At 42.2% G+C, this 25,701-nt stretch overlaps 1 protein-coding gene across 1 annotated transcript in view; it reads left to right on the forward strand.

Annotated features, from left to right (window-relative positions):
• Positions 1–25,701, forward strand: part of LOC144755252 (disintegrin and metalloproteinase domain-containing protein 9-like) — a 929,123-nt gene that overhangs the window by 777,684 nt on the left and 125,738 nt on the right. Inside the window, exon 17 of the mRNA XM_078643994.1 lies at positions 20,278–20,358. Coding sequence (XP_078500120.1) covers positions 20,278–20,358 — 81 coding nt within the window. The remainder of the gene's footprint in view (positions 1–20,277; positions 20,359–25,701) is intronic.

Consider the following 25,701-nt stretch of genomic DNA (forward strand, 5'->3'; position numbering starts at 1 on the left):
AGTATTTTAAGTGAAGTTATAATGTTTTACGGTAACTTTATTTCATAACTTGAAAGGGTGCTGCCATCAAAAAGGTTTCTAGTAAAATATAGACACAAGTGGAGTTATTATAGATTAACTTTCTAGTACATTGTGACTTCTTATTTCTAAGAGCAGTACATTAAATTCCACCATGCCGTCTACTGCTGATAGTGCAAGTTCTCCAAAAGAAACAAGTACACAAGGAATAAACTTTATATCACCAAGAGAATTCCTTACTGTTCCTGGTGATCCACCTATTTATTGGTTGGACTGGAAGGAATATTTTCTTAACTTTGTTGCCAATATGGAGGACATCAGTGGATCATTTTCTCCTGAGAGAAAAAAAAGGATTCTTCTGCTTGGATTAGGTCCTGAGGGTTTACGAATTTATAACCAAAACAAACAGGAAAGAGATGGTAGCGCCATTGATGTTTTCAATGCAGCATTATTGGATTTAGATGATTATTTTTCTCCAAGTGTATGTATTGCTGTTACTAGACATGCATTTTCCAGCGTAAACAGGAAAAAAATGAATCAATTGATGATTATGTAGCGGCGCTTAAAAAATTAGCTATCAAATGTCGTTTTTTTCTCAATTGCATGATGAACTAGTTCATGATCAGGTGGTAATGTATGCAAAAAACAAAACTATTCAAAATAAGTTATGGGTTGAAGGTGATAGCTCATTGAAAGACATCATCGCTATGGTTAAAAAAGCAGAATTATCTGAGAGGTGTGCTAAAGCTTCCTTGTCTACTGAAAAGAAAGAAGTTGAGGTGGTTAATAGAATATCTGATGGCAAGAATAATTATAAAGGTAATAGAGAATTTAAGCCAGGAGTTAAGAAAGATTTCAATGAAACAAAAAAGTTTACTGAGCTAGTGTGTTTTAGATGTGGTAGCCATTCACATTCTGCGCATTATCAAAAATGTCCTGCTAAGTCTACGAAGTGTCTAGTTTGTGGTGTTATGGGACATTTTGCTAAAGTTTGCAGGAAAAAAATGTATAAATCATACAAAAACAAAGTTTCCTGCATTCAAGAAACGGAATCAAACAATAGTTCCTCATCAAGTGATGAAGGCATTCAAGTACAACCTATACAGAAAAAGAAAGTTGTTCTGAATATTTCGGATTCTTCTGATAAACCTTTATGTCATGTTTCGTTAGGAGGGGTAATTACTCAATTAGCTGCAAAGAGGTAATCTTTACTCAAACTCAATACTTGCGATGGGCCTCATGAACTTGTGCTGGTCAATGACATCCCTGTCAAAATGTTGTTTGACTCTGGGGTCAAGATTAGAATGGTTCCAAAAGTTTTTTATGAGTGCAATTTGTTAGGTAAAGCCACTCTTTTAAAACCTGACATCAGACCTAAAGGGTATGGTGGGGTGACCGTTGATTTGTTAGGTTACTTTTGGGGCACAATTGATTTTAAAGGAAGAGTTATCCCTGGGAAGATCTATGTTCCGATTGAAGGTGACTCGCTTATAAGTTGGTTTCACCAAAGGGATCTGCATGTGTTTCTTGACCCCAATGAGAATCCTCCTGTTTGTCTAAAAGAGTTACCACCTGTGAGGGTAGTTGAGGATTCGATTCAAAATTGGATCAAGGATTTCCCTGCAGTCTTTGCGAATGACCTAGGTTGTTTTAAAAACTATGTGCATCGCATTAGGGTTAAGCAGAATGTAGTTGCAAAGGTTGCCAAGGTTAGAAATCTGCCCCTATTGGTGTGAGAGAGTATGAAGTCGGAGCTGGCTAAGCTCCTTGCCAAAGGTATTATTCAAGAAGTTGAGGTAACTGAGTGGGTCACTCCGGTGGTGATGGCCCATAAGGCCAACAGTGAGGACTTGGGAGAACTTAACAGAGCAGTGATCGTTGACCACTACCCTTCAACCAACATAACTGAAATGTTGTGCTCCTTCGAAGGGGCAAGGCATTTTTCCTCCTTGAATATAACCTCCGCTTACCACCAGGTTAAACTTCATTCTGCTTCTCAGAACCTTACAGCCTTCGTAACACCCTTTGGTACATTCAAATTTCTGAGGATGCCCTTTGGGCTCATTATTGCTGCCTCTGTTTTTCAGAGGGTGATGGAGAGCATTCTTGGAGGTCTTCAGGGTGTCAACATGTATCAAGACAATGTGCTCATTTTTGGCATCGATCTGGACCAACATGACATGAGGCTGAGGTCTGTGTTAAAAAAGTTGCAAGGTGCTGGCCCCACCCTTAGGGCTGATAAGTGCAAATTTAATGTCAAGGAGGTAGACTACCTTGGGCATTTTGTGCCGGCTGAAGATATCAAACCAAAGGTAGCACCTGTGAGTTAAATCCTCAATTTATGCTCACCATCGAGCAAGAATCAATTAGTAAAGTTTTTGGGTATGGCTGAATTTTACCACAAATTTGTTCCAAATTTTGCAGGAAAGACCTTATGTCTAAGGTCCTTATCATAGAAAGGGAGTGAATTTGTGTGGTCCAAGGAATGTGAAGAAGAATTTGTTTGTATCATAAAACATCTCAGTGATGCACCATGTCTAAGTAGCTTTGATCCTGTGAAAATGTCATATCTTATGACTGATGCCAACTCAACCGGTCTGGGGGCTGTCTTGTTGCACAAAGTTGAAGGTGAGGAGAAAACGTTCCTCTTTATCTCCAGGCCTTTGAGGGGTGCTGACTGTAATTATTCAGTCGTAGAAAAGGAGCCTCTGGGAGTGTTCTGGGCGGTACACAAATTGAGAAACTTTTTGTGGGGAAAAAAGTTCAAAATTCTTTCAGACCACAAACCTCTTAAGGAGGTCTTCTCTAAAAAGGGCATAGATCATCCTGAGACTAACTGCATGGCACAACTGGGGGATGGCTACGGAGTACCACGCCTCCGTGTAGCCTCCCATGACCCGTGACCTGGGACCCCGCCCCTGGAATGGCGGCAGAGAAATGCTAGCTAACGGACGGGGACTGCTGCGGCATCTTTGATCCCTAATTCTGCTGCGCTGTCCGGATTTTTCACGGGGCCGAGGCACCGGCGTCCTGCGAATCAAGGGAGTTGCTGGGGGGCGCTTGAACTTATCCATGAAGCTGTTGCTGACTCGAATACACAGCTTCTACGGCTTCTACAGCTTGCTCGTGGCTTGTGGTGTGTGGCTGGTACGCGGTTCCTGAGAAATGTTATTCCGCAAGGGCAGGAGTGTTTGAGGACGCGAAGAAACTGCGTGAATTTCTGCCAGTGCTGGAGCTGAGGTGGGGGCTCTGAGTTTATAGCTCTGAAGACGGCACGAGGGCAGCAGAGTCATCTTTTTACCTATCAGACTCAAGAAAAAGATACAAGAAGTTGCTGTTGCTGCTGCAGTGGCTGGATAAGGAATCTAGGAACATATATACAATGTGAGTAACGGCTGGCAGAAATACAAAATATAAAAGAAAAACTGAGAAGAGGGAAAGTGGTTTTTCCTGTTAAATTAAAGGACATAATGGGCAAGCCTCAGAAGGAGGGAGAAGAGTCTATAAAGCCTAGTAAGCTGAATCAGCTGCTCGCCAGAGAACCCGCCTTGCCTTAGCCAGGAAGGCTTCACGAAAAGCAGCCAAGGATAAGGATAAGAATAAAGATAAAAATAGGGAAGAGAACTCGGCTGAGGATACTACGCTTGAGTCCTCTGAAGACGAGCTACCCGTCTCTTCAACCTCTCTGCAAGTTACAGAGCCGAAGAAGACAGCTGTGTATCGGGAAAACATTTTAAATATAACGATGCAATCCGAATTAGAAGCAGAAGTGCCAGCTTCTACCTTGGTATCTGCTTCAGAAACACCATCTCAGGTTGGAAAGGAGAAGAATAAGAGTGGTATTGGAGGAAAGGAGATGAAGGATTACCCACTCTTTGCAAAGAAAACCACTCCGAAGTCTCTCCCCTCACAATCCCCTATAGTCCCAATTCCCGCTGCCACGCCAGCTAACATTGCACTGACTGAAGACTCAGGTCAGACAAAACCGACTAAGACGCATTGCCATGAACAAGGACCTGAACCTCTGCTCTCATCCCTACCGCAATCTCCCCTAATTTTCACAAATGAGGTGGTAGATGAGGGGGGTTCTGTGCAAGATTCTTCTCAAATACCGAGTATACAAAGCGGAGTATTTGGGGTAGAAGGAGTAGAGGGAGAAGACCTGCAGCTGAGTTCTAATCGGAGAAACATGAGTACCAACGTAGATTTATTGCCAGAAAAAGTCAGCCTCCCGGGATCTGAGGCGAGATATCAGCTAGATATCCGTGAAATGCTGAATTTGATCCTTGATGAAATTCGGGAAATGAAGAATAATCAGCAAGTGGAGATAGCTGCCTTACATTCAAGGATGGACAAATTTGAGGAGTCAATGTTGGCACTCCCTAGTAGATTACAGGAGGCAGAGGCAAGGATCTCTGCCCTTGAAGATCAAATGAACCTGGTCACGGGGGAAGCTAGGGAGGCTGCCAAAAAGGAGAACTCTCTTGAAAGCAAGCTGGAGGAGCTCGAAAACCACTCTAGAAGATCAAATCTAAGGATTGTAGGGGTTCCGGAAGGAACAGAAGGCTCCGACACTACTCAGTGGGTCAACTCTTTTATTCAGCAAACAGTTCTACCAGAATTTGAGGGGGATTTGACTATAACAAGGGCTCATCGGGTCCCGGCACAGCGTTTTGCAAATTCAACATTTCCAAGAACTATTTTATTGAATTTTGCTGATTATAGGACTAAGGAGAGGATTCTTTCTAGAGCCTATCAACGACAGTTTTCGGTGTCAGAAACAACAAAATGTAGGATCTTTTCTGACAAGATAGCAGCAGCTGCAAGAAGGAGAAAAGAATTTGTTAAAATTTGACATCTATTTAAAGCAAATGGCGCCCAAGCCTCGATTGCACAGCAATCTAAGTTGAAGGTCTTGGTCAAGGGAAAGTTTTTCTTGTTTACCGACTTAGAAGAGGCACAATCTCTTCTTAAGGAGATTTCTACAGGGGCCAGGGCCTGAAAAATCAAGCCATGGCTTGCAATGCTTTACTCTTTCTGAGTTGCTCTTTTTCTTTTGTTCTCTTTCTTTCGTTCTTTCCCCTTTTGGGGGGGTAAAAGAAGAGCGTTGTCTAGCGTTAATTGTAAAATAACAGTAAGAATGGGGCGGCCCCAGATTAACGGGTCACTCAGGGTGTAGCAAGTGGACACCCAGAATAGAAAAAGTGGGAGGAATGTGGACAGCGTGGAAGGGAAGGGAGTTTCCACATTCCTGGGTAGGATGGGGGGGGGTAATTGCAGTAAAAAGGAACATGTGCAATAGGTATAGCATTTTTTCAATTTTTAATGGTAGGTACTTAACAAGGAAAAGATCTTTTTTAGATGAAATTTAATACATGCAATATCCTGTCAATAAATGCTAATGGAATGTTAAATAAACAGAAGTACGGGGCTCTTTTGAAATGGGTAATATCTCTTAAATCCCAGGTGGTCTATTTTCAGGAGACACATTTGAAGTCTAATCCCCTAAATTGTTTATTCCGAGATACTTCTCTCATGTTTTTTTTTCATCAGCAGGGGTGGCCCAGAGAGGAGTCGCTATTTACTTTTCGAGAATCTGCCCTGGGAATTTTTACAGGTTCAAATAGATCCCAAGGGGAGGTGGTTATGGGTTGCAGCAAAATTGTAAGAGAAAGTAGTACATTTTGTGAACTATTACGGCCCCATCCTTGATGACATTTCAGGGTTGACAGAACTTTACGAAGCTTTAAGGGGAGCCCCAGGGCAGAATATTCTAGGAGGCGACTTTAACTATATTCAAGATTTAAAAAGGGACACTTCTAATAAGAAAAAGAAGCAGTTAAAGCCTAAAACAAAATGTTTTTTTGAAGCGCTCTTACTTGAATATCAATTACGTGATCCCTGGCGCTGCAGGAATGTAGAAAAATAATCTTTTACATGCTATTGCCATCGGTTCCAGACTGCATCTAGAATAGATTTCTTTTTGATATCTAGATCTCTTCAGATCTCAAAAACTCAGATTGGATGCAGTCCGTTTTCTGACCACGGCAGAATCGAACTTGAACTAGTATTTGGAGGGGTGGATGGGGAGCGTCCCAAGTGGCAGTTGGATCGTACCCTGCTCCAAAATCAGGACTGGGTTTCAGGATTCAGAAAGTGGATTACAGAATTCTTTGAAATGAATGATAATACAGCTGAACCCTTTTCAGTATGGGGCGGATTTAAAGCAGCAGCATGTGGCCAGATTATCGCGTATACTAGTGCTCAGGCGAATGAAAGAAAGCTAAAGATATCGAAGCTGCAGTCAGCCGTAGAGAAGGAATATGCCCTACAGTTCCAACAGCACTCGAATCAACTATAACAGGCCAAAGCACTTTTACGGGATTTTTTTATTCTGGAGGAGATAAATAGCTCGAAAGCCTTCCAGCAAAAGGTCTACGAAGACAGTCAGCTGTTGGGGAAATTACTGGCTAACTCTGTGAGAAAGAGGCAGGAGTCATCAAAGATAGTGAAAATCCGAGACCCTCAGAGTGGACTGGAGGAGGTAGAGGCTGACAAGATCTCAAGGATCTTCCTGGACCATTTCGAAAAGATTTACTCTACGGAATATCAGGTAGAGGAAGAAATGATCCATGAATATTTTGCAAATATAGAGATCCCCAGAATTTCATAAAATCGGGTTAACCTAATCGGGCTCGAAATAAGCACTTCTGAAATACAAGAATGTTTAAAGGCAACATCCGGGGCAAAGGCTTGCGGTCAGGACGGGTAGCCAATTGAATTTTACAAGTTTTTTTTAAAGAACTAGTAGTACCCTTGAAAAAGCTATTTAATTATATTAGATTGGGTGGGCATGTCCCTGTCGATTTTAAAGAATCCACAATTATATGTTTTGTTAAAAAAGATAAAAACCAAGACAACGTGAATTCATACAGGCCAATTAGCTTATTAAATTCGGATTATGAAATCCTTATGAAAATATGGGCGGAAAGATTTGTACTTGCAGCCCAGGAAGTAATCCACCATGATCAGACGGGGTTTATTGCAGTACGCTATATGGCAGCAAACACCGAGTTCCTAATACAGGCATTAGACTATTTTATTATTAATTCGATTCCAGCTTGTATCTTAATGGTCGACGCAGAAAAGGCGTTCGACTTGGTCAACTGGGCAGTACTGTTTTATTCTCTCGGCCAATTTGGATTCCCGGTCCTAATGATTGAGATGTTACATAATATATATGAGGGATCGTCGGCTCAAGTAATAATTAATGCAAAACAGGCCGGGAAGATTAAGGTCAATCGGGGAACAAAGCAGGGTTGCCCGTTGTCCCCTTTGCTCTTCACTTTCTTTATTGAGCCTCTAGTGGTAAAGATGAGGGATAATGTGGTTATTCAGCCCCCCATCATCGGTATGTCAAAGCTAAAGCTGTTTGCCGATGATATTATCCTTTATTTAACACCTAAAAAGGAAAATATCGAGAACCTAATGAGAGAGCTCTAGGACTATGAAAAGGTAGGGGGCTATAAAATAAATGATAAAAAAACCGAGGTACTTGCTTTGAACACCGATTTGCATTTTCTTCCTACCTATTTACAGGCCCAAGCTGCAAGATGCGACCCAATCAGATACTTAGGTATCTTCGTGACTTGCGAATATGATAAACTTTTTGTCCTGAATTATACTAGAATGAAGAACAAAATTGGGAACCTTCTAGATCAATGGCTTTTGCTTCCTCTATCAGTAATAGGCAGGGTATCATTGATTAAAATGTCAGTGTTGCCCCTGCTAATATTTCTGTTCAGCAATGTTCCCATTAAAATTAATTTAGGTTTCTTTAAAGAGCTGGAAACAATGCTGAGAGGATTTATCTGGAGCAATAAAGCTTCGAGAGTCAAACTGCCCATGGTACAACTCTCAGTAGATCAAGGAGGTTTGGCTCTACCCCATTTGAAGACCTACTATGAAGCTGCATTTTTTGATATAGTGGCAGGATTACTGAGGGTTAATCAGACAAGAGATAACTTTTTTCTTGAAAAGATGCTTCAAAAGGCAGGTTCTCAAATTCCAATTTTTTTTAAAACTGCAAAGTTTCCAAAGAGGTCAATATACAAGACGCTAAGAGAATATGCGTTAAGACTGTCGCTCCTTTTTAAAAAACATGGTTCCGATGGCTCCCATTATTTAAGTTTAATTGAATGTATTCAAATAGGTCTCCAAGTAAGTTTGAACCACATAATAAATTGGGAACTTTGCGGGTTCCACGAGTTGAGACATCTGGTAGTCCAAAACAGGGTAATTAGCTGGCAGGAGGTGTTAGCTAGAACGAATGATACCAGGTGACCGACGTTTTTTGAATATTTACAGATTGTCTATTTCATCAGAAAAGAGATAAGTGGTCTGCTTAATTCCCCAAATGTCTTGTTAACAGCTCTTTATGGAGGAAAAAATAAAGGTATAGGACATTGGTACAAGCTGCTTCATTGCTCTCGTCAAACCGCACTAGTAGACAGACATTTGGACAAAATAAGCCTCTCGACTCAGTGTACTTTCTCTTCTAAGGATTGGGAGGTTTTGTGCCAGCTGGGAAATAAATCTCAATGCGCAGCCAATTATAAGAGGATGTCCTTTCTATCTCGCTGGTTAGCGTATTATACACCAGAGGCTTTAGAGAGGATGTACCCTGAAGTTGAGAACAAGTGATTTAGATGTATGGCTAGTGGTCAGGGAGGATGGCACCATATTTTCTTCGCTTGTCCGCAGCTAGAATCTTTTTGGAAGGGGATATTTGGGGATATCGAACAGGCCATTGGGAAAACATTTCTGCCAGTGGTAGAAGCGGCCCTGTTTGGTATATGTAAGGATAGGAGCAGGTTTAATAAAGCTGAAGAAGTATTTATATTTATATCTTGTGCTGTTGCTTGACCTTTATTACTTCAAAACTGGAAATCCAGTGAGATCCCATCACAATTAAAATGGTTTAGCAAAATGAGGAGAACCTGTCTTTTTGAAAAAGCCTATGCTGGCAGAGTGGGAGCCATCGGGAGATTTGAAAAGAATTGGAAATATTTTGGGAATCTAGAACAACTGAAGGGAGAATGATTCGAAAAGAAAATCGAGATTAGATAATAAAAGTTTTTTCATTAATAACAGCCGTTTCATCTATGAATGCAACAAGGTTTTTTTAGGACATTTGCACTTTATTAGCATCTTTTGCTGATTTGCACTAGCTTGCACTAGCACTTTTAAGATAGCACTTTATTGTACCTTTTGCACTTTGCAGGAGCACTTTATTGTAGTTTTGCACTTTGCAGTTGCACTTTATAAATTGTGGATTGTGCACAAAATTTCTTGAAAGTCCTAATGATGACATTGGCTATTTTTTATTATCTCGATGAATCTCGCCCCCTCTTATCTTCTTTTTATCCCTTGTTTGATACCCAAAGGTTTTTTAGAAATGTATTGAAATGTATTGACATTGAAATTTTAAGTGAAATATGTTTTGTACCATCGGCTACCTATTGCTCTGTTCAATAAAACATTTTTTTTAAAAGAAGGGCATAGATTTGGTTCACACCACATACATAAATGGGTGGTTGCCCTACCAGAGTTTGACTTTGACTTGTCTCACTTGCCAGGTTCTAAATATGTTCTGGCTGACTGTCTTTCGAGACTTAGGTGTGGTGATGATGACATGGTGGATGATGCTGAATGGTTTGGTGGGGAGGAATTAGAGGAAGAAGTCAATGTGTGTTTGATTAGTGAAGGTGTGATTTCTGAAAGCAAATGGAGGGAACACCTTGTGGGTGATGAGGTTTTACAATAAGTCATTGCCATGGTGAAAGGAGTTTGGTGTGAGAAGAAAGATTGAGATGAGGCGCTCAGAGGGTTTTGGCATGTCAAGGAGGATTTAGCTGTTGTGGAAGAACTTCTCATGCGTGGTAGTAAACTTATTATGCCAGGGAAAAGTTTGTCAAAAGTCCTCATTCCTCACAAATGGGCATTGCAAAGACAAAGGAAAGGATCAGGGAGGCGTAATGGTGGCCTGCCATGGATGTGTGTGTTGAAAGACTCGTTCGAGAGTGTGCTGAGTGTGCAGGTTGTGACAGGATACTCAAATGTAGGACACAACCCAAGGTCATTAGATCAGGCTGCTGGTCCCTGGTCTGATATTTCGATAGACATTTTGGGTCTGGTCAAGCTGAGGTCTCAAGATCATTATTTTATTGCGTGCATGGACTCGTGTTCTAGGTGGCCTGAGATGAAAGTGGTGAATTCTGTGGAATATGCTGTTGTGATCGACTTTTTAGAAGAACTATTTGAACTTGAAGGTTTCCCACAAACTCTCTTGTCCGATAATGGCGTTCAGTTCACCTCAGCTGTCATGGAAGATTTTCTGATCTCAAGGGGGATCAAGCAGAAGAAGGCTGCCCTGTACCATCCCCAAAGCAATGGTTTTGTGGAAAGGTTTATCAAAGTCCTTAAGGAGGCAATGCAACAAGCCAGGTCCGGTGGTGGTTGTTGGGAGGTAGCTGTGAGGAGAAAGGTCAGGGAGTATCGTGTCACTCCTCATTCTTCTTCTTCTTCTTCTTCTTCTTCTTCTTCTTCGAGAGAGAGAGAGAGAGAGAGATATATATATATATATTCACTGAAAAAACCATAGGTTATAGACCATATATAGTTAGGAATTAGCATTTAGAAAACCTTATTTTACTCACACAAAACCATTGAAATTCCATATATAGTTAGTTGCACTAACTATATATCGCGCACCCGCAATCCACTGCTGATGATGTCACATATTACATCATTCATGACATGGTCAGTGACATCACTGATGACATCACTGATGACATCTCAAATGACATCACTGATGACATCACTGATGACATCTCATTTGACATCATTCTTGTGCTAATACGATAAACCTCTTCAGACTCTAATATAACCTTAGATACACTCAGTGTATACAGACACTCACACACTGTCACTCATCCATGGAGTTACTCACACACCTAGTCAGTCATGCAAAGAAACAATCTCACCTCCATTTCCTCAACTATACAGTTATACACACCTTACTTATTCAAACATATACTAACACATATTTACTCTCTTATACAATCCCTGATACAAGTTCACAATGATCCATACAGCCACTCACACATTCAGTGGCTCTCATGCACAGTTATTTATATATGCCAACTCTCACATGTACTGTGTTTTACATATGTACTTACTATGACATGTAGCATTGAGATATCCATTCACTCATCAATACACTCATGCACACAGTCAACCGCCCATGTAGCTTTTTCCACATGCACTCTTGAACTCATACACCTAGTGAATCAACTGCTCACACATCTATGCACAGAGTCACACACCTCCCAGCCACCCCCACACAAACTCAATCTCCCATAGAAATACTTGGGCAACCAATTAATAACACATATAGCCTCTCGTATAGCTAATGATCAACACATGCAGCAGTTTACATCACAACAGACATAATGATGCACAAATTAAGACAGTTTAGTCACTAACCCATGCATTCAGTGAGACACATTTAATCACTCACTCATACAGTCAGTCACGCACCTACTAAATCCTTCATCCAGACACTTATACATCCACTCATTCTTCAATATCTAAGACATATTTTAACTTTACAGAAACATACAGTCACTGGATGTTGTCATCAGTGATGTCATTTGAGATGTCATCAGTGATGTCATCAGTGATGTCACTGACCATGTCATGAATGATGTAATATGTGACATCATCAGCAGTGGATTGCGGGTGCGCGATATATAGTTAGTGCAACTAACTATATATGGAATTTCAATGGTTTTGTGTGAGTAAAATAAGGTTTTCTAAATGCTAATTCCTAACTATATATGGTCTATAACCTATGGTTTTTTCAGTGAATTTTCAAGGTTTTGTAAATGCTAATTCCTAACTATATATGGTCTATAACCTATGGTTTTTTCTGTGAATTTCATTGGTTTTTTAACAGCTAATATCTGTAGCTGTAAAATGTATTCTTCTTTAAATCCAAAAATATATTTTATATGTTTATGAATAATTTTTTTTTTAAATATTTTTTTTTCTTCGTTCCCGCTTCGCGAATCGGGAAGCTTCCCGTTAGCTGACCTTGATGCCGCGAAATAGACCGCGAGCCGGTAAACGTTTCTTTACCGCAAGTGCCGCGTTAGAAAACAACATCGTGACGCCTCCCGTCCGCATGACATTTCACGTTGTCGCGTGATACGTCATATGACGTGCTACGTTAGCGAACTGGTACGCGAAGCGAGTCGCAAAGCGCAGGTTTCTGGAAGCAAACCGGGAGGCCCTGCAAAGCGCTTAACGTAAACACAGCAAGTCATGTGACTTGGTAATAACACTTTTCATTGGTTCATTTAACTTTTGGTTTCCTAATGATGTAAGACTAGGTCATATAATCTAAAATGAACACTTTTGATTGGTTGAGAACTCTTGTTTTTCCCAAATGATGAAAATCCCTCCTTCTTTCCTCACTCTGACTTTCATCATTGTGAGAGAAAGACCCTTTGTGATCACTGAGCAATGGCTTCTTTAGTAGCTTCAGCTGGTGCTTCCCCACCACCTCCACCACATCCAAGGAAGAGTGGACCACCTGCTCAAGTTGTAATTCAACAAGAAGAAGAAGAAGAGGAACAGGAGGACGAGCACGAAGAGAGGCAGTTTTTGCCTGAGCAGCCCAGGACGTCTCACCGGAAAGAAAACTTCATTTGGCAATTTTTTAAAATTCCCAAAGGTCAGAAAAAAGTAAATGCAAGATACGTAACTTGCCTTATATGTCAAGATAGACTGTCCAGAGGGACCGACAAAAAATACAGTTTCGGAAACTACACAATGCATCGCCATATGACTAGGTGGCATCCTAACAACTACAGTGCTGCACAGTTTCGGAACGACCTAGATAATCTCCCTATTATGGCCAGAAGATCTGTTGTACCGGAAGTAACGGGACCAGAGGGCAGGGAGATGGTGCCAAATATACAAATGAGATTTGGTGATGTAAAACACACCTGCGCATTTTGCGATGGATTCATTTCCTACGGAGAAAAAAGCATCACTCTGATCAACAGAGCTATTGACTATCATATGCAAGTTTGTCCGAAACGCCCAAAATAATAAATACTTCTTTTTTTTGTTTTGTTGCTCCTGTTGAGCCCTTTACAATGAATCGTTTTCATTGCCCCCTCCAAGAAAAACCCAAAAAAATATAAAACTGTTCCGAAAAATTCAAAAACAGTAAAAAAATGTTCAGAAAAATAAAAAAAAAAGTTCTTTTCAGAACTACCTCCCCGTTATTAAAAAATTGGTACAATATTTGGAACTGTGCCAACCTCTATTTCTCTTAGTTCGCTTCCTAGTTCGCTCGCTGGTACGCGAACTGGAAGCGAACCAAAAACAGTAAGTATAAGGGAAGGAAACACACACTTATGTTAAAAGAAAGACAGCTATAGGGGAGTAAACTAGAGATACCATTACCCGTAATCCACTGCTGATGATGTCACATATTACATCATTCATGACATGCTCAGTGACATCATCAGCAGAGGATTGCGGGTTTTTTGGCAACATGCCTTATCCACGGTTTAATAACGCTGCCTTTTGCTTTATATAAGTTTTCAAATTGTATGAAATATATACCAATAGGTCGTTATGAACCTTTAGGTAGTGCTTTTCTTCATGAGGTCTGGTCGCTTCCATACACATACAGATGTTTCAAAGATGATCAAGAAGTTTATCTGAATGGAGAGGAATGCACTGAGACGCCAGATCATTCACTAATGTGTAGGCACATACAGTTACACGATTCATGCAACAAACACCGACCAAATATGGCTTGCGTGTTGCAAGGCACGCCAGTTCCTGCTATCATCCCCACGTTCAAGTTGTTGGAAAATGGTAGTTATTTGATGCTCAATAATGAAGATTGTTCTGAGTTAATTAAAAGTATTCCTTTTATCGTAACAGTAAGTGAACGGGTTATTTGCTGCAGAAATGTTCTATTTCCTCCCACACATGAACATAGGGAGTTTTCAATCTGGCCACAAATACCAACCTTGGGACACGTTTCAACGGCATGGCAAGAATAAGAGCTCTTTTGTCTCAGAGAGAGGTGGCCTTGAGTTCGGCCCGTGAAACTTTCGTACTTCACATAGCGAACACCCGTACACAGGTTTGCCTTTCAATTTCAGCAACATGTTTCCGACTATCTTTAACGCATCCTCCACAAAATCCCTGGCACACTTTTTTAAAGTTGTTACCAGTGGTCTCGTGACTTCATTTGAGAAAATCTTTGGAGTCATCCCTGCTTCCTTTCATTGTATTTTCTGCACTCTGGTTCGTGGATTGGCATTTTTACTTGCATTACCAGCGGACGCTCTTGTGCTTTTTTACATTTTTAAATATGGATGTCCCTCCTATGCAACCTCCGACCCTGCAGCTGTTGACACTGTTCCGCAATCGCATGCTAGAATATTATGGCACAATGCCGTTGGCGATATTAAGCACGGCATATGGATTATCTTTTCGGTTCTCCTACTTCACCTGTGTCCAGCCTGTATTTCACTGCCTGACCTGTGATTTCGATTGGGCCATTGATTTGTGTCTCTGCGGACCGGTTTCTCCTGACGTCGACTTTAATCAGCTGATGACTCCTATCATTACTCACGAGTTGGTTTGTCCTGGCGAAAGGATTATGGCTGTGGCATTGATGCATGGACTACTTGGTCCCTGGAATTTACTGGCGGCAGCACAGTCTTTCTTGGAACAGAGCTTTCTTGAAAACCCACCGAGCTGTCCTCTGATGGTGATAGAGGATCCGGTGCTGGGAGAGCACGTATGTTCTTTTCCGCTTTTAAATTGGATGGCTGAACTGTTTTCGGATGAAGACGGTGACTTCCTATTGGAGGCTGTTGCAGCTTATTTTGCATACACAGTTATGTCATAGACCTTTTTCATGTTTGATATGCTGAGTACTAGCATTTCATTGACAATTCATTGACTTATTTGTCAAGTTTTTATTATTTACCTTGCCTATTGGCTTAAGACTCGATAAAGTACTTGGCTGTTTTATTTTTCTTTAGCATTAAATTTTCCTAGTTTTTAATGCTTTACCTTGCGGACCGTCCACATATAAACTTGCAATCTGCTCTCATGAGATGGCACTTCTATTATCTTATTCAGTTCGTTTCCGGATCATGAGGAGGTGTCATCTAGGTCCTGGATATCTTTACACCGTGTTAAGTTAGCATGGGCTCATTACCGGTTTAAACGCCATTTTTCCTTTTTTGCAACTTCTGCACACGACACTTAGTTGTTGCTTTAGCTTTCCACCTAGTAGTTCATCGTGGTTTACATGAGAATAATATGTTATTGGTCTACTATCTGCTTTACTTGTTAAACTATATCTGTACAGCGAGTGCTAAAGTTTCAAGAACAACACGATACAGAATTGTTATGAGGTCTGATCTCCACGACTTCATACTCATAACATAAGTGCAACTTCTGCCAATTCTGGGCATGAGGCGGGTTTTATATTGCTTTGCCGAACACACATACACAACAGTTGATGCGGTTCACATGAAGAGAGAGCTGGTGTATGCTGATGTGATTCCTTCAAATCTAAGACACTAAAGTATGGGCACGCCCTAAACCAACACAAAGAGACCTTCTTAGCAAATGATATAATATGTGTATTAGGGAGGGTGAGATATAAGCAGCCGCGGGCCGTGGAGGGAGTTACGATGGGGCAGGGAGGCGGGGAGGGGGAGAAGCAGGGTGGAGCCCTCTCTACCTTGCCCCTCCCCCTCCCCGCCTCCCTGCCCCACCGTAACTCCCTCCACGGCCCGCGGCTGCTTATAAGTGTTGCTAACTCTTATTCATTTACAGCATGTTAACATACTGTCACCATTCGCTTTTTATGTACTAGTAACTATGCTGGTAATTTTGCTACTGATAATATGTGTACTTGTATTCTCCACCCTGCTTCTCCCCCTCCCCGCCTCCCTGCCTCACCGTAACTCCCTCCACGGCCCGCGGCTGCTTATAAGTGTTGCTAACTCTTATTCATTTACAGCATGTTAACATACTATCACCATTCACTTTTTATGTACTAGTAACTATGCTGGTAATTTTGCTACTGATAATATGTGTACTTTTATTATCTAAGGTACTACGCCTGAGAGGACGGCATTAGTAAATAAACATTTCAAATACACATCTGTTCTTCTTAACTCCATGTTCTGGTTTCTAAGAAATCTATAACGACCGACTGTTCATGAGTTCCACGTATCCTGAGGTACTATAAGTTCATATTCTGGATTGTCTAAACATTGAGAGTTTGTTATATCCAATGTGACACTGTACCTAGCTTGCTAAATAGTTTTTGATTACTAACGTGAGTTTTGGGACACCCTAATTCGCCGAGGTTCCAATCCTCTGTCCACAGTTCTGTGTGAGAACAGAAACCCTGCGACAGGGGCACCCCCGACCCTTGCTGGAGCTTCATCACACTTGCGATACAACTCCAGCAATGCATTCGCCGAGGTTCCAATCCTCTGTCCACAGTTCTGTGTGAGAACAGAAACCCTGCGACAGGGGCACCCCCGACCCTTGCTGGAGCTTCATCACACTTGCGATACAACTCCAGCAATGCGCCACCTTTACGGCACAGATACATCACGCATCTGTGCTGTTTTTGCCCCATGATGCGCCGCATTGTAAATGCAGCACACCATAGGTGACGGAACAGCGGCACAGAATGACTAACACATCCCTGGTGATGCGCCAGTCATCATAAATGTATCCCTATGCTTCTTATCTTGTTAGAGATGAACCGCCATATGTATCATCAAAGTTATTTGCATTTCCTAAATAGCGAACTTTAAGGAATAAATAGCGATTCTTTACCATTCCTAGTTTGCGATGAGCTATTTGCTAATTAGCCGAATGTAGCCCAATGAAGCCCAATGTAGCCCAATGTAGCCCAAAGATGGCCGCCAGACACACAAAAAAACAAATGTAGCCCAAATATCAGCCAGATGTAGCCCAACTATAGCCCAGTGACAGAATGACCAATCAGCTTCGCAAACCTCGGTTACGCGAAGCGGAGCGCTGTTACAGATATATATCTTTTTTTGAACGTTAATTTCTCAAAATCCACTGGAGCACATATATTGAGACCTAGCAAAGGCACATCGGGCTACCAGTCCCTAATATTTTGCCAAGTTTCGTGCAAATCCATTCAGCCGTTCAATTATTATTATTATTTTTTTTTTTTGCCCCGCGGGGCCCTTTTAAAACCTCCACATCAAACCTAGGGGGTCAGCGAGGATCTACTATGCCCCCTTATAGTTATTTCCCCCTTTGTTTTGACCTCCTCTTGTCTCTCGATCCTACCGAGAGACAAGATGGCGGCCGCTACGGACTGTTTGGAATGTTGACAGACGCCGGAGAACCAATCAGCTTCGCTTCACAAAGCTCCGTTGCGCGAAAAGTCCGCGAACCAGTGCGCTGCCCGGTCCGCTGTTACAGATATATATCTTTTTTTAAACGTTAATTTCTCAAAATCCACTGGAGCACATATATTGAGACCTACAAAAGGCACATCGGGCTACCAGTCCCTACAATTTTGCCAAGTTTCGTGCAAATCCATTCAGCCGTTCGGGCTAAAAGTGAGGCCAACCGCCCTATGGAAAACTCAATGTTAAAAACACGTTTTGGGACCCCCCTTTTTTCTCGGCCCCCACTGGACGAACCCCCCCCCCAAATTTTCAAGGGCTGCTCAGAAACAAAATGTGCCATTTTCCAGAAAATTTCAGCCAATTCCGTCCACAAACGCCAAAGTTATTAGACATAGAATTTTCAAAAAACCCATAGAGAAAAAATCCTAACTATATATATATATATATATATATATATATATATATATATATATATATATATATATATATATGTATGTCCGGTATGATGTAAGAAAGGCAGTGAAGAATACAGTAATTAATGTTGGTGGCTGGGTCAAGATTAAATCTCCCAGGAAAACTTGTGGAGGTTCTAAATTCAGTCAGCGTTTCAGGTTATCAAGGTGTTCAAAAATGCCATAAAGACTAGTGATCATAGCATTTGGAAACTTGGCAGGGTGGCGAAATATCACCTTTCGTCACCTCTTGATTCTGCTTCTGCCACTAGTCAAACATCTGCTTGTTCAGAGTATAAATGGCCGGTATCTTCTGAAGGAGGATCTAGACCTTGTCGTTCTAAACGGATTCCTTTCCACTTATAAGATTGCGTTTCTTTAATTTTTTTTGTGTACATTATTTTGTGTATGATATGCTTGGTTTCTTTCAGGTCTTCGATGTTCTTTTGTTTTACCTGGTTTTGCATAAGTTTTTATTTATTGTTTGGGTTGCAAGGGGGGAGGTTATGTGGTGTTCTTGACCTTCTTGTCAGCCACAACTTACATATTTTGGAATGTGGTGAAGGTTGCCAGGCACCAGTTTGAATGTCCTGAATAAACCTGCTAATCAACCCTAATTTGCCCCAGCTGTTCTTCTGAAGAGATGCACTTCCACACCTGTACTTGGGCACCCATAAGCATCTAGAGAAAAAAATTAAATCTCTACAGAATGCAGCCGCTAGAATGCTTCTAAAAATTCCCAAGTTTGTGTCCATGTCTCAGTCATTGATTGGTTGGCACTGGATCCCCATCAAGAAGAGGATTATCTTCAAGGCACTGTGCCTGGTCCAGAAAGCTCTTCCTCGGACTGGTCCAGCATACTTTCCGAAACAGTTCTTATTGGTTCACTCCCAGCAGATACCGAAGAAACAGTTCAGCTAGAATAGTAACTATCCCCACAATGAATAACGCAAGATGGGGTGGAAGGACGTTTTCTTCTGTGCGGGGAAATTCTGAACTTCATTGCCACTAACTCTACGCTCCCCACCCATCCTGCTGCAGTTTAGGAAGCAGTTGAAGACCTGGCTCTTTACTGAATCATCTAGTCAAGTTTAGTGTCCTGCTCCCGTTTTACAGTTTTGTTTTTCTGATGCCAAAACGCCAGTGCTAAGACACCCCCGGGTAATTGTGCGCTATATAAAACACATTTACATTACATAACTATCATAGACCACACACTGTTGGGTGAGTCTTTATTTTTCTTCCAGCCAGACTTTTCAACCTTCTTACATCCCAGCTTCAAACCATCCATTCTTTGCAAGACCCTAAAAGCTTGGCTCCTCAGTCTGAGTCGGTTTCAGGCTCCACTTCCTTTTCCTCATTCAACTCAGCAATAGTGGCCATCCTGATACTATTCCAATTAACAATCATTATATGCTACTCCTTTAGAAATACATAAACAATAAGAGCTCATCAGGGCCCTGTGCTTAGTGAGCCCCCACTGCAGGTTGAATGTCACAACACCAAGTTACAGTACATCGAGCTGCCCCAGTTTCAGCTGTAGAATATCTACTCCAACTGCATTCTCAAGGTATTTATAAAAAGGCAAATGCGATTCAATATTCTTAATACCACATCTATGTACCTTGGCATTGCATGTATATATCATCAAGCTAGACGTGGAATGAAAGAACATAAGGTTTATACGTATCTGTCTGTAAAAGCTGAAGGAAGCCTTTTTCGTGTGTCCCAAAAAAGCCTCCATTTTCAGTTCCTTTCCGGCTCATTTAAATAATGCTTAATTGACAGATAAGAGGCCTAGAGATGCGTTCAAGTGATCAAACCAGAATCGTTCATTATAATTCAAACCATGCATTTATCAGTCTATTCTTACCTTGACAATATTTTGTTTTAGTGGATAGTCTGGAGACACTATAGTTCAGGTCGGCATTAACATTTCGATATTAGAATCGAACACCCCAACCGGCTCCATATCTTTTGATTAGTTCTCTCCCAGATAATTTCTTATAAGTTCATATGAATAACAGTACATGCGAAAGGGTCTTATTTTATCTCCTTTTACTAATATTTTCAAAATCACATCAATGATGAGTTATTCGAAATAAAACGTGTGCATATCAGCTCAGTTCAGCTTTCATGTTAGAAACCATAGGCTAGTTATTTGAGAAAGCATCCTAGGACGTTCTCACTACTCATCTGGCTAGACGTGTTTCATCCATCATAAATGCATTCTTTCTCCTGACCAAACTCAGTGCAGTGATGATTTTTCACTCCTTTTCTTGCAGGCATGTGTGGACTACGCATGTGTTAACAGCAGTAAACTGGGCTACGACTGTAACGTGGCAGCCAAGTGCAACGATCATGGAGTGAGTAAATACTGAACAGAACATTTCCTGTAATGCTGCAAATGTGATGTGACAGCTGGGGAGATATCATGCAGTTAAAGTACTGTTTTGCTTCAGATATATCCCTAATGGTAGCTAAAGAATGCATCATTAGCATAGTAACTGTTCATGCAATAGTAGTACACAGGATAGTGCTGTTCATGTGTGTGAGCTAAGATGTCGTTTTTAGGTTTAGCAGTGACAGTGTTAGTTGCCTGTCCGCTATTATGAAATCCACACATAATAGCACACTTAGAAAGGAACAGTATTTCGGCCTTACCAGGCGTCGGTATTGTGGGACTGACATTTAGAACGTTCATTCAAGGGATATTGATTATTGCCAATGCACAACCCATGTTATTGGTTAAGATAGGTGTCTCAGTTCAAACAGAAAGATGTGTTCTATGTTTCATTTGAGCTGTGCAGATTCTGTGACCAATTGTATGATATAGGTGATGCTGGTTAAGGGTTACACGTAGAGTGATGTTTCTTTTCAGGTTGTACAAAAGCTTTTTTCTTTCACACATTCTTGCATCATTCATGCTCCATAGTACTTTTAGTCAGTGCTTTCCATACGTTCTACCAGCTTTTTCAGTTTTCTTTTCACATTCGTCTCTAACAATCATCAGCTTCAGTCTTAAATGCAAAAAACAGAAAATGTATGTATGTGTGAAATAAAGTATTTAGAATTGAAGCCCTTCGCTCTATTTCAGGCTGTTACATCATTCCTCCCAGAGTCTATATGCATAGACAGATCTGAGGTACGCATTGCTGTCTATGCGGGTGAGGTGGCCTAATTTCACAGTCTTGGTGACATCGCGTGCCAAAGGTCGGCGAATACTGGCACTGGAAGTGATACTCTGGGAGGCATGGAAAAAACAAGCATTTGCAAGGAAATGATCTCGCTATTGGGAGATTTTTAGCTATTGGCATTGTAAATGATAATGCCTTTTATTTATGTGTTTTTTTAAAGCAACACAACTAAAAGGCATTGACACTAGGTTGTAAAGAATCCCTGGATAATCTTCATTTTTCCTCGTTTGCTGTTTTGTAACAGCTATGCAGTCAAGGAGTCGTGGGACTGTATTTCATTTCAATCAGTACCTCTGGCCTTTATTTCCACACGGCGAACAATATCTACACATGATTACAACATCTACAATGAGCGCGACTAAAGAAGCCAGAAGCATGTTCAAATCATGTCAGATATTTATCAAAATGTTGTCATTGTTTTTTTGTGAAAGGAGTTCATAACGTAAAATATTGAAAACACACATCAGTACCCCTGAATATTAGATGTAAACACATGTAGAATGTGTACGAGTCTGCCTGCACTGTCAGTGACCTGGCCAAAGAGTATATGAAAGGGATGATCCGAATCGGGACCCCTAAAATACGTTTTGGCCAAGGAACCCCAAAAACCTTGAGATGTCCCTGCCCCATCCATGCATTCATCCACTCTACAAACCATTGACTTATTCTGGCATCCACCTACTCACCTATGCCAAACTGGCCAATCAATGAAGAAGCACGAACTATCAGCTTTGACAACACTTATTAAGCAATGGAGCCGTACGTTTGTTTTTTCCACAATGTTTAGCCTGGCCAATCACAAAACAAACAAAGAAACAATTGCTACAGTTTCCCCTCATGTTTAAGATGTTCCAGCAGCAAAACCTACAATTATTTTTGAAGCACGCTTGTGCTCTGTGACGGCTGGTCTTTAAAAAGCTGGCTGCAAAAGAACACTACACAGGCTGAAAGACTCAGGTTGCCCCGGTTACTCGAGTATAATTTGTCACTCCTAGCCGTGTGAGAATATAGAGGATTGGTGAACCACAACCCCACTTCACCCTCAAATAAAAAGAAGTATTAAAACAAAACGTTTTAGTCAAAGCATACAAAGAGTTTGAAGTTACCTTTGAAGAACTGGAACCCTAATATCCGATCGAGGTTTAGGTCCTTGTAAACTTTTGGAAGTTTATCACTTGTTGCTGGCCCCGGAGTTAGCGACGCTAGTATAACAATTAATATCAGCGGACTCATAGCTGGGACACGAAGTAGACTCAAACTTTGAAGGTGTTGTGTGTTTTTTTAAAAACAATCATTTTTATTGGCATTTTCTTTTATTAAATACAATACATCTATATCAGTGACAGTAACACAAGAAGATGTATCACATTCATTTTACATCCTTACATGAGGTTGGATAACATTGTGTCATATGGGCTCCCTTGTAGTCCCAATTTAGTGGTGTTACAGTGGAACGAATTGCGAGGCAGTATCAGCATTCATGTAAGGTGGCCTGTGTGTTATGCTGGGATGTGGTGTGCACTCTTGTGGTTATCCCTATGTGATGGGGTTGTTATGTGCCAGAAATGACAGAAACTGGAACGAACGTGGGAAATTGAACTAGGATACACTGTGTCGTACATTGCTCCATTTGGTGGTGGCCGCCTGTGTAAGGCAGCCTGGCATGGTGCCTAGTTAGGCACCCGTAGGTGGGGGGGATGGAGAGTCGCGCATTAGGTAATGCATCTTTGGCTCACTCATAGCCGTCCGCTGTCACCTGTCGAGCACCTAACCCCTTTAAGATTCAGATTGCGTTGCAATAGGTGTCGTGTGTGCCACTGGGGAACGGTTAGCCTGGGACCCTGGCGCCGTCGATGTTTCCTGCACAAAGGAGTGGAGTAACATGGCCCACGGCATAGAGATAGGGTGCTTACAGGCTCCCCTAACTTCCTCCGCGCGGAGTACCTCTTCTTCTGCGGCGCACCACTTCTTGACCGCTCCCACCTATGCCGCTAGAGGGGGACGCCCCGGTGCTTTTCAGTGCATAGTAATGCACCGCTTAGCCAGTAGAAGCACTAAGGACGCAAAGCGCATCTCCACCTTCATAGTCTTGCGACGTTTGCAAATGCCAAGAGCGCTAGCCTCCCATGTGTGCTGGTCTGGGAGTCCCGTTACTGTCCGGAGGGTGGTGTGAATAGTGTCCCAATAAGGTCGAAGCGTTGGACAATCCCAAAGCATGTGTTGGAAAGAGACACTGGGTTCTGGGCATCTGGGACATGTGAAGGAGCTATCTGGGAAATACTGCTGTAGTTTTTCAGGGGTGAGGTATGCCCGATGCAAAATGTACAATTGTTTTTAAACCGATAGTTGTGGGACACTTTTTTGGGGAATTTGAGGGCGTGAGTCCATTCCTTGACATGAAGTGGTCTGCGAAACTCTGTTTCCCATTTCTCCTGAAGGGGTGCAAGACTGGGTGGCTTAAGGCTCTGTGTGGCTCTATATATCCAAGTGACTAGGTAGCGCCCTGGGCCCATCTGCAATAGTACATGAATTACCGGGTGTGTGGGGGGTTCAGTGTCGATCGTTTGCCACAACTTGCGGCAGTCTGCAAGCAGCTGTCTGTGTAGAAGGAATTGTCCTCTGGGGAGGTCCACTAAGTCCATAAGTGTCGCGAAGGATTGCAGCTGTCCGTTGAGGTACAGTCTGCCTGCGTCCGTCAGTGAGTATTCTGTCCATATGTGCTCCGTATAGTGTGCTCGACCTTTGAGTGCCCCACCAGCGGCAGGAGAGGGGAGTACATGGGCGCCATACGCTTCATTCTGTGTATGCGTGTCAGACAGGCGTGTGCCACTGTTACCTGAAGCGGCCTGGTCGGAGGTGGCGCCGCCCTTGGCAGTAGCAATCGGTCTATGAATGGGATCTGGACTTGCCCAGCTGTTGTGTGCAATTCCCCCAGCGCCCGGTCCGCTGTCCAGTGTGACACCCACTGCAGAAAGTATGCCTCAAAGGACGGGGCAGCCAGTCCCCCCTGATCAAGGGGTAACTGTAGCTTGGCGAGGGCAATACGCCTGCGTCCCGATCCCCATATGAGGGTCCCAAGGAGGGTGTCAAGTTCGCTAAAGAAGGAGCACGGGGCACCACCGGAAGGTTAGAGAAATAGTATAGTAACCCCAGAATGAGGATCATCTTGGTGACTGCTATTCTTCCTGTGACAGCCAAGGGGAGATCTTTCCAAGAATGTATGGAGGATCTAATGCCGGCCATTGCTCTGCGATAGTTGTTCTCGTAGATATCCTGTGGCGTGTGATAGAGCCGGACTCCCAGGTGTCGAACGCCTGGGGGCTCCAGGAGATATTGACGTCACTCAGTCTTATTGGACCTGGGGGTAATTCTTGCACTAGGGGGTATATGATTGATTTGGACCAATTCACTTTGAGTCCCGCTACTGCCTCAAAGTCCTGTAGTATGTGCAGTATAGGAGAAAGGTCTGCTGTAATGTCGCGGACATAGATGAGCACATCATCCGCGTACATTGATACCAGGTGGATGGAGTCAGCAATTGGGATGCCCCAGCTCTCACCTGCGTTGCGAAGGTGGATCCCCAAAGGTTCCATCGCTATGGCAAAGAGTAACTGGGAGATTGGGCATCCCTGCCGGGTACCTCTACATACCGGGAACGGGGCTTATATAGGAGGCCCTAGTCATACTCTGGAGGTGGGTGTTGAATATATTAACTTAGTGTATGCCTGAAGACGTTGAAGGTGTTGTCTTTACCAGGATACGTGCATTGTGAATGTAAGCAGTTTGTCCCACAAACACAGGGATTTAAGTGGCCCGGGTCTGGTCCCCACCGGGCTCTCCATTTTTATCCTCAGGGTGGGGGAAAAAAACATTAACTCTGCAACAGTAGCACCCGTCATTGCTCTTGATGTAACTTCAAGGAAACTTGTTTTTCAGTTTTATACAACACAAACAACAGTTACATTACACAAGGACGTGTTCATTTTTTGAATCAAAGGATGTTGATTGGATGTCAAGCTCGAACCTGCTTTCTCAGGCACGAAAGTCGATAGCTCTAGCCTTACACAATATCGCACAAATACTGAACCATTTTAAATATTATATACAACAAAGTCATAGTTGTTGCTAATTTGTGCGTGTGATGTTACCTGTTGCCTTATATTTCTGGATGAATGGACAGAAGCAGCAAAATACTCAGCACAGAATTTTAGCGTTAGTGTTTTAAGCCTTTCCCATAATTACATTGGCCACCCCCCTATGGGAAGAGACTCGATTAATGTACAGCAGAAAATGTGTTTGCGAACACAGTATGTCGACCTCTGTACGACCGCCTTCTTGGAACTTGGAAGAGTTCCTGGAATACCTGTGCCCCAAAACTGGAAAACAGATTATAATCAACAGATTAGCAGTGTCGGAGCGAAGAGAGCTCAAGAAGCCAACGCTGACTCTCCTCCATGTCCGGGATCTTAAAACACGACGTGCAGGGCAGGCTGGCAGTAATTTAAAGTGTCC

This window comes from Lissotriton helveticus, chromosome 5_1 (assembly GCF_964261635.1).
Source record: "Lissotriton helveticus chromosome 5_1, aLisHel1.1, whole genome shotgun sequence".
Lineage (NCBI taxonomy): Eukaryota > Metazoa > Chordata > Amphibia > Caudata > Salamandridae > Lissotriton > Lissotriton helveticus.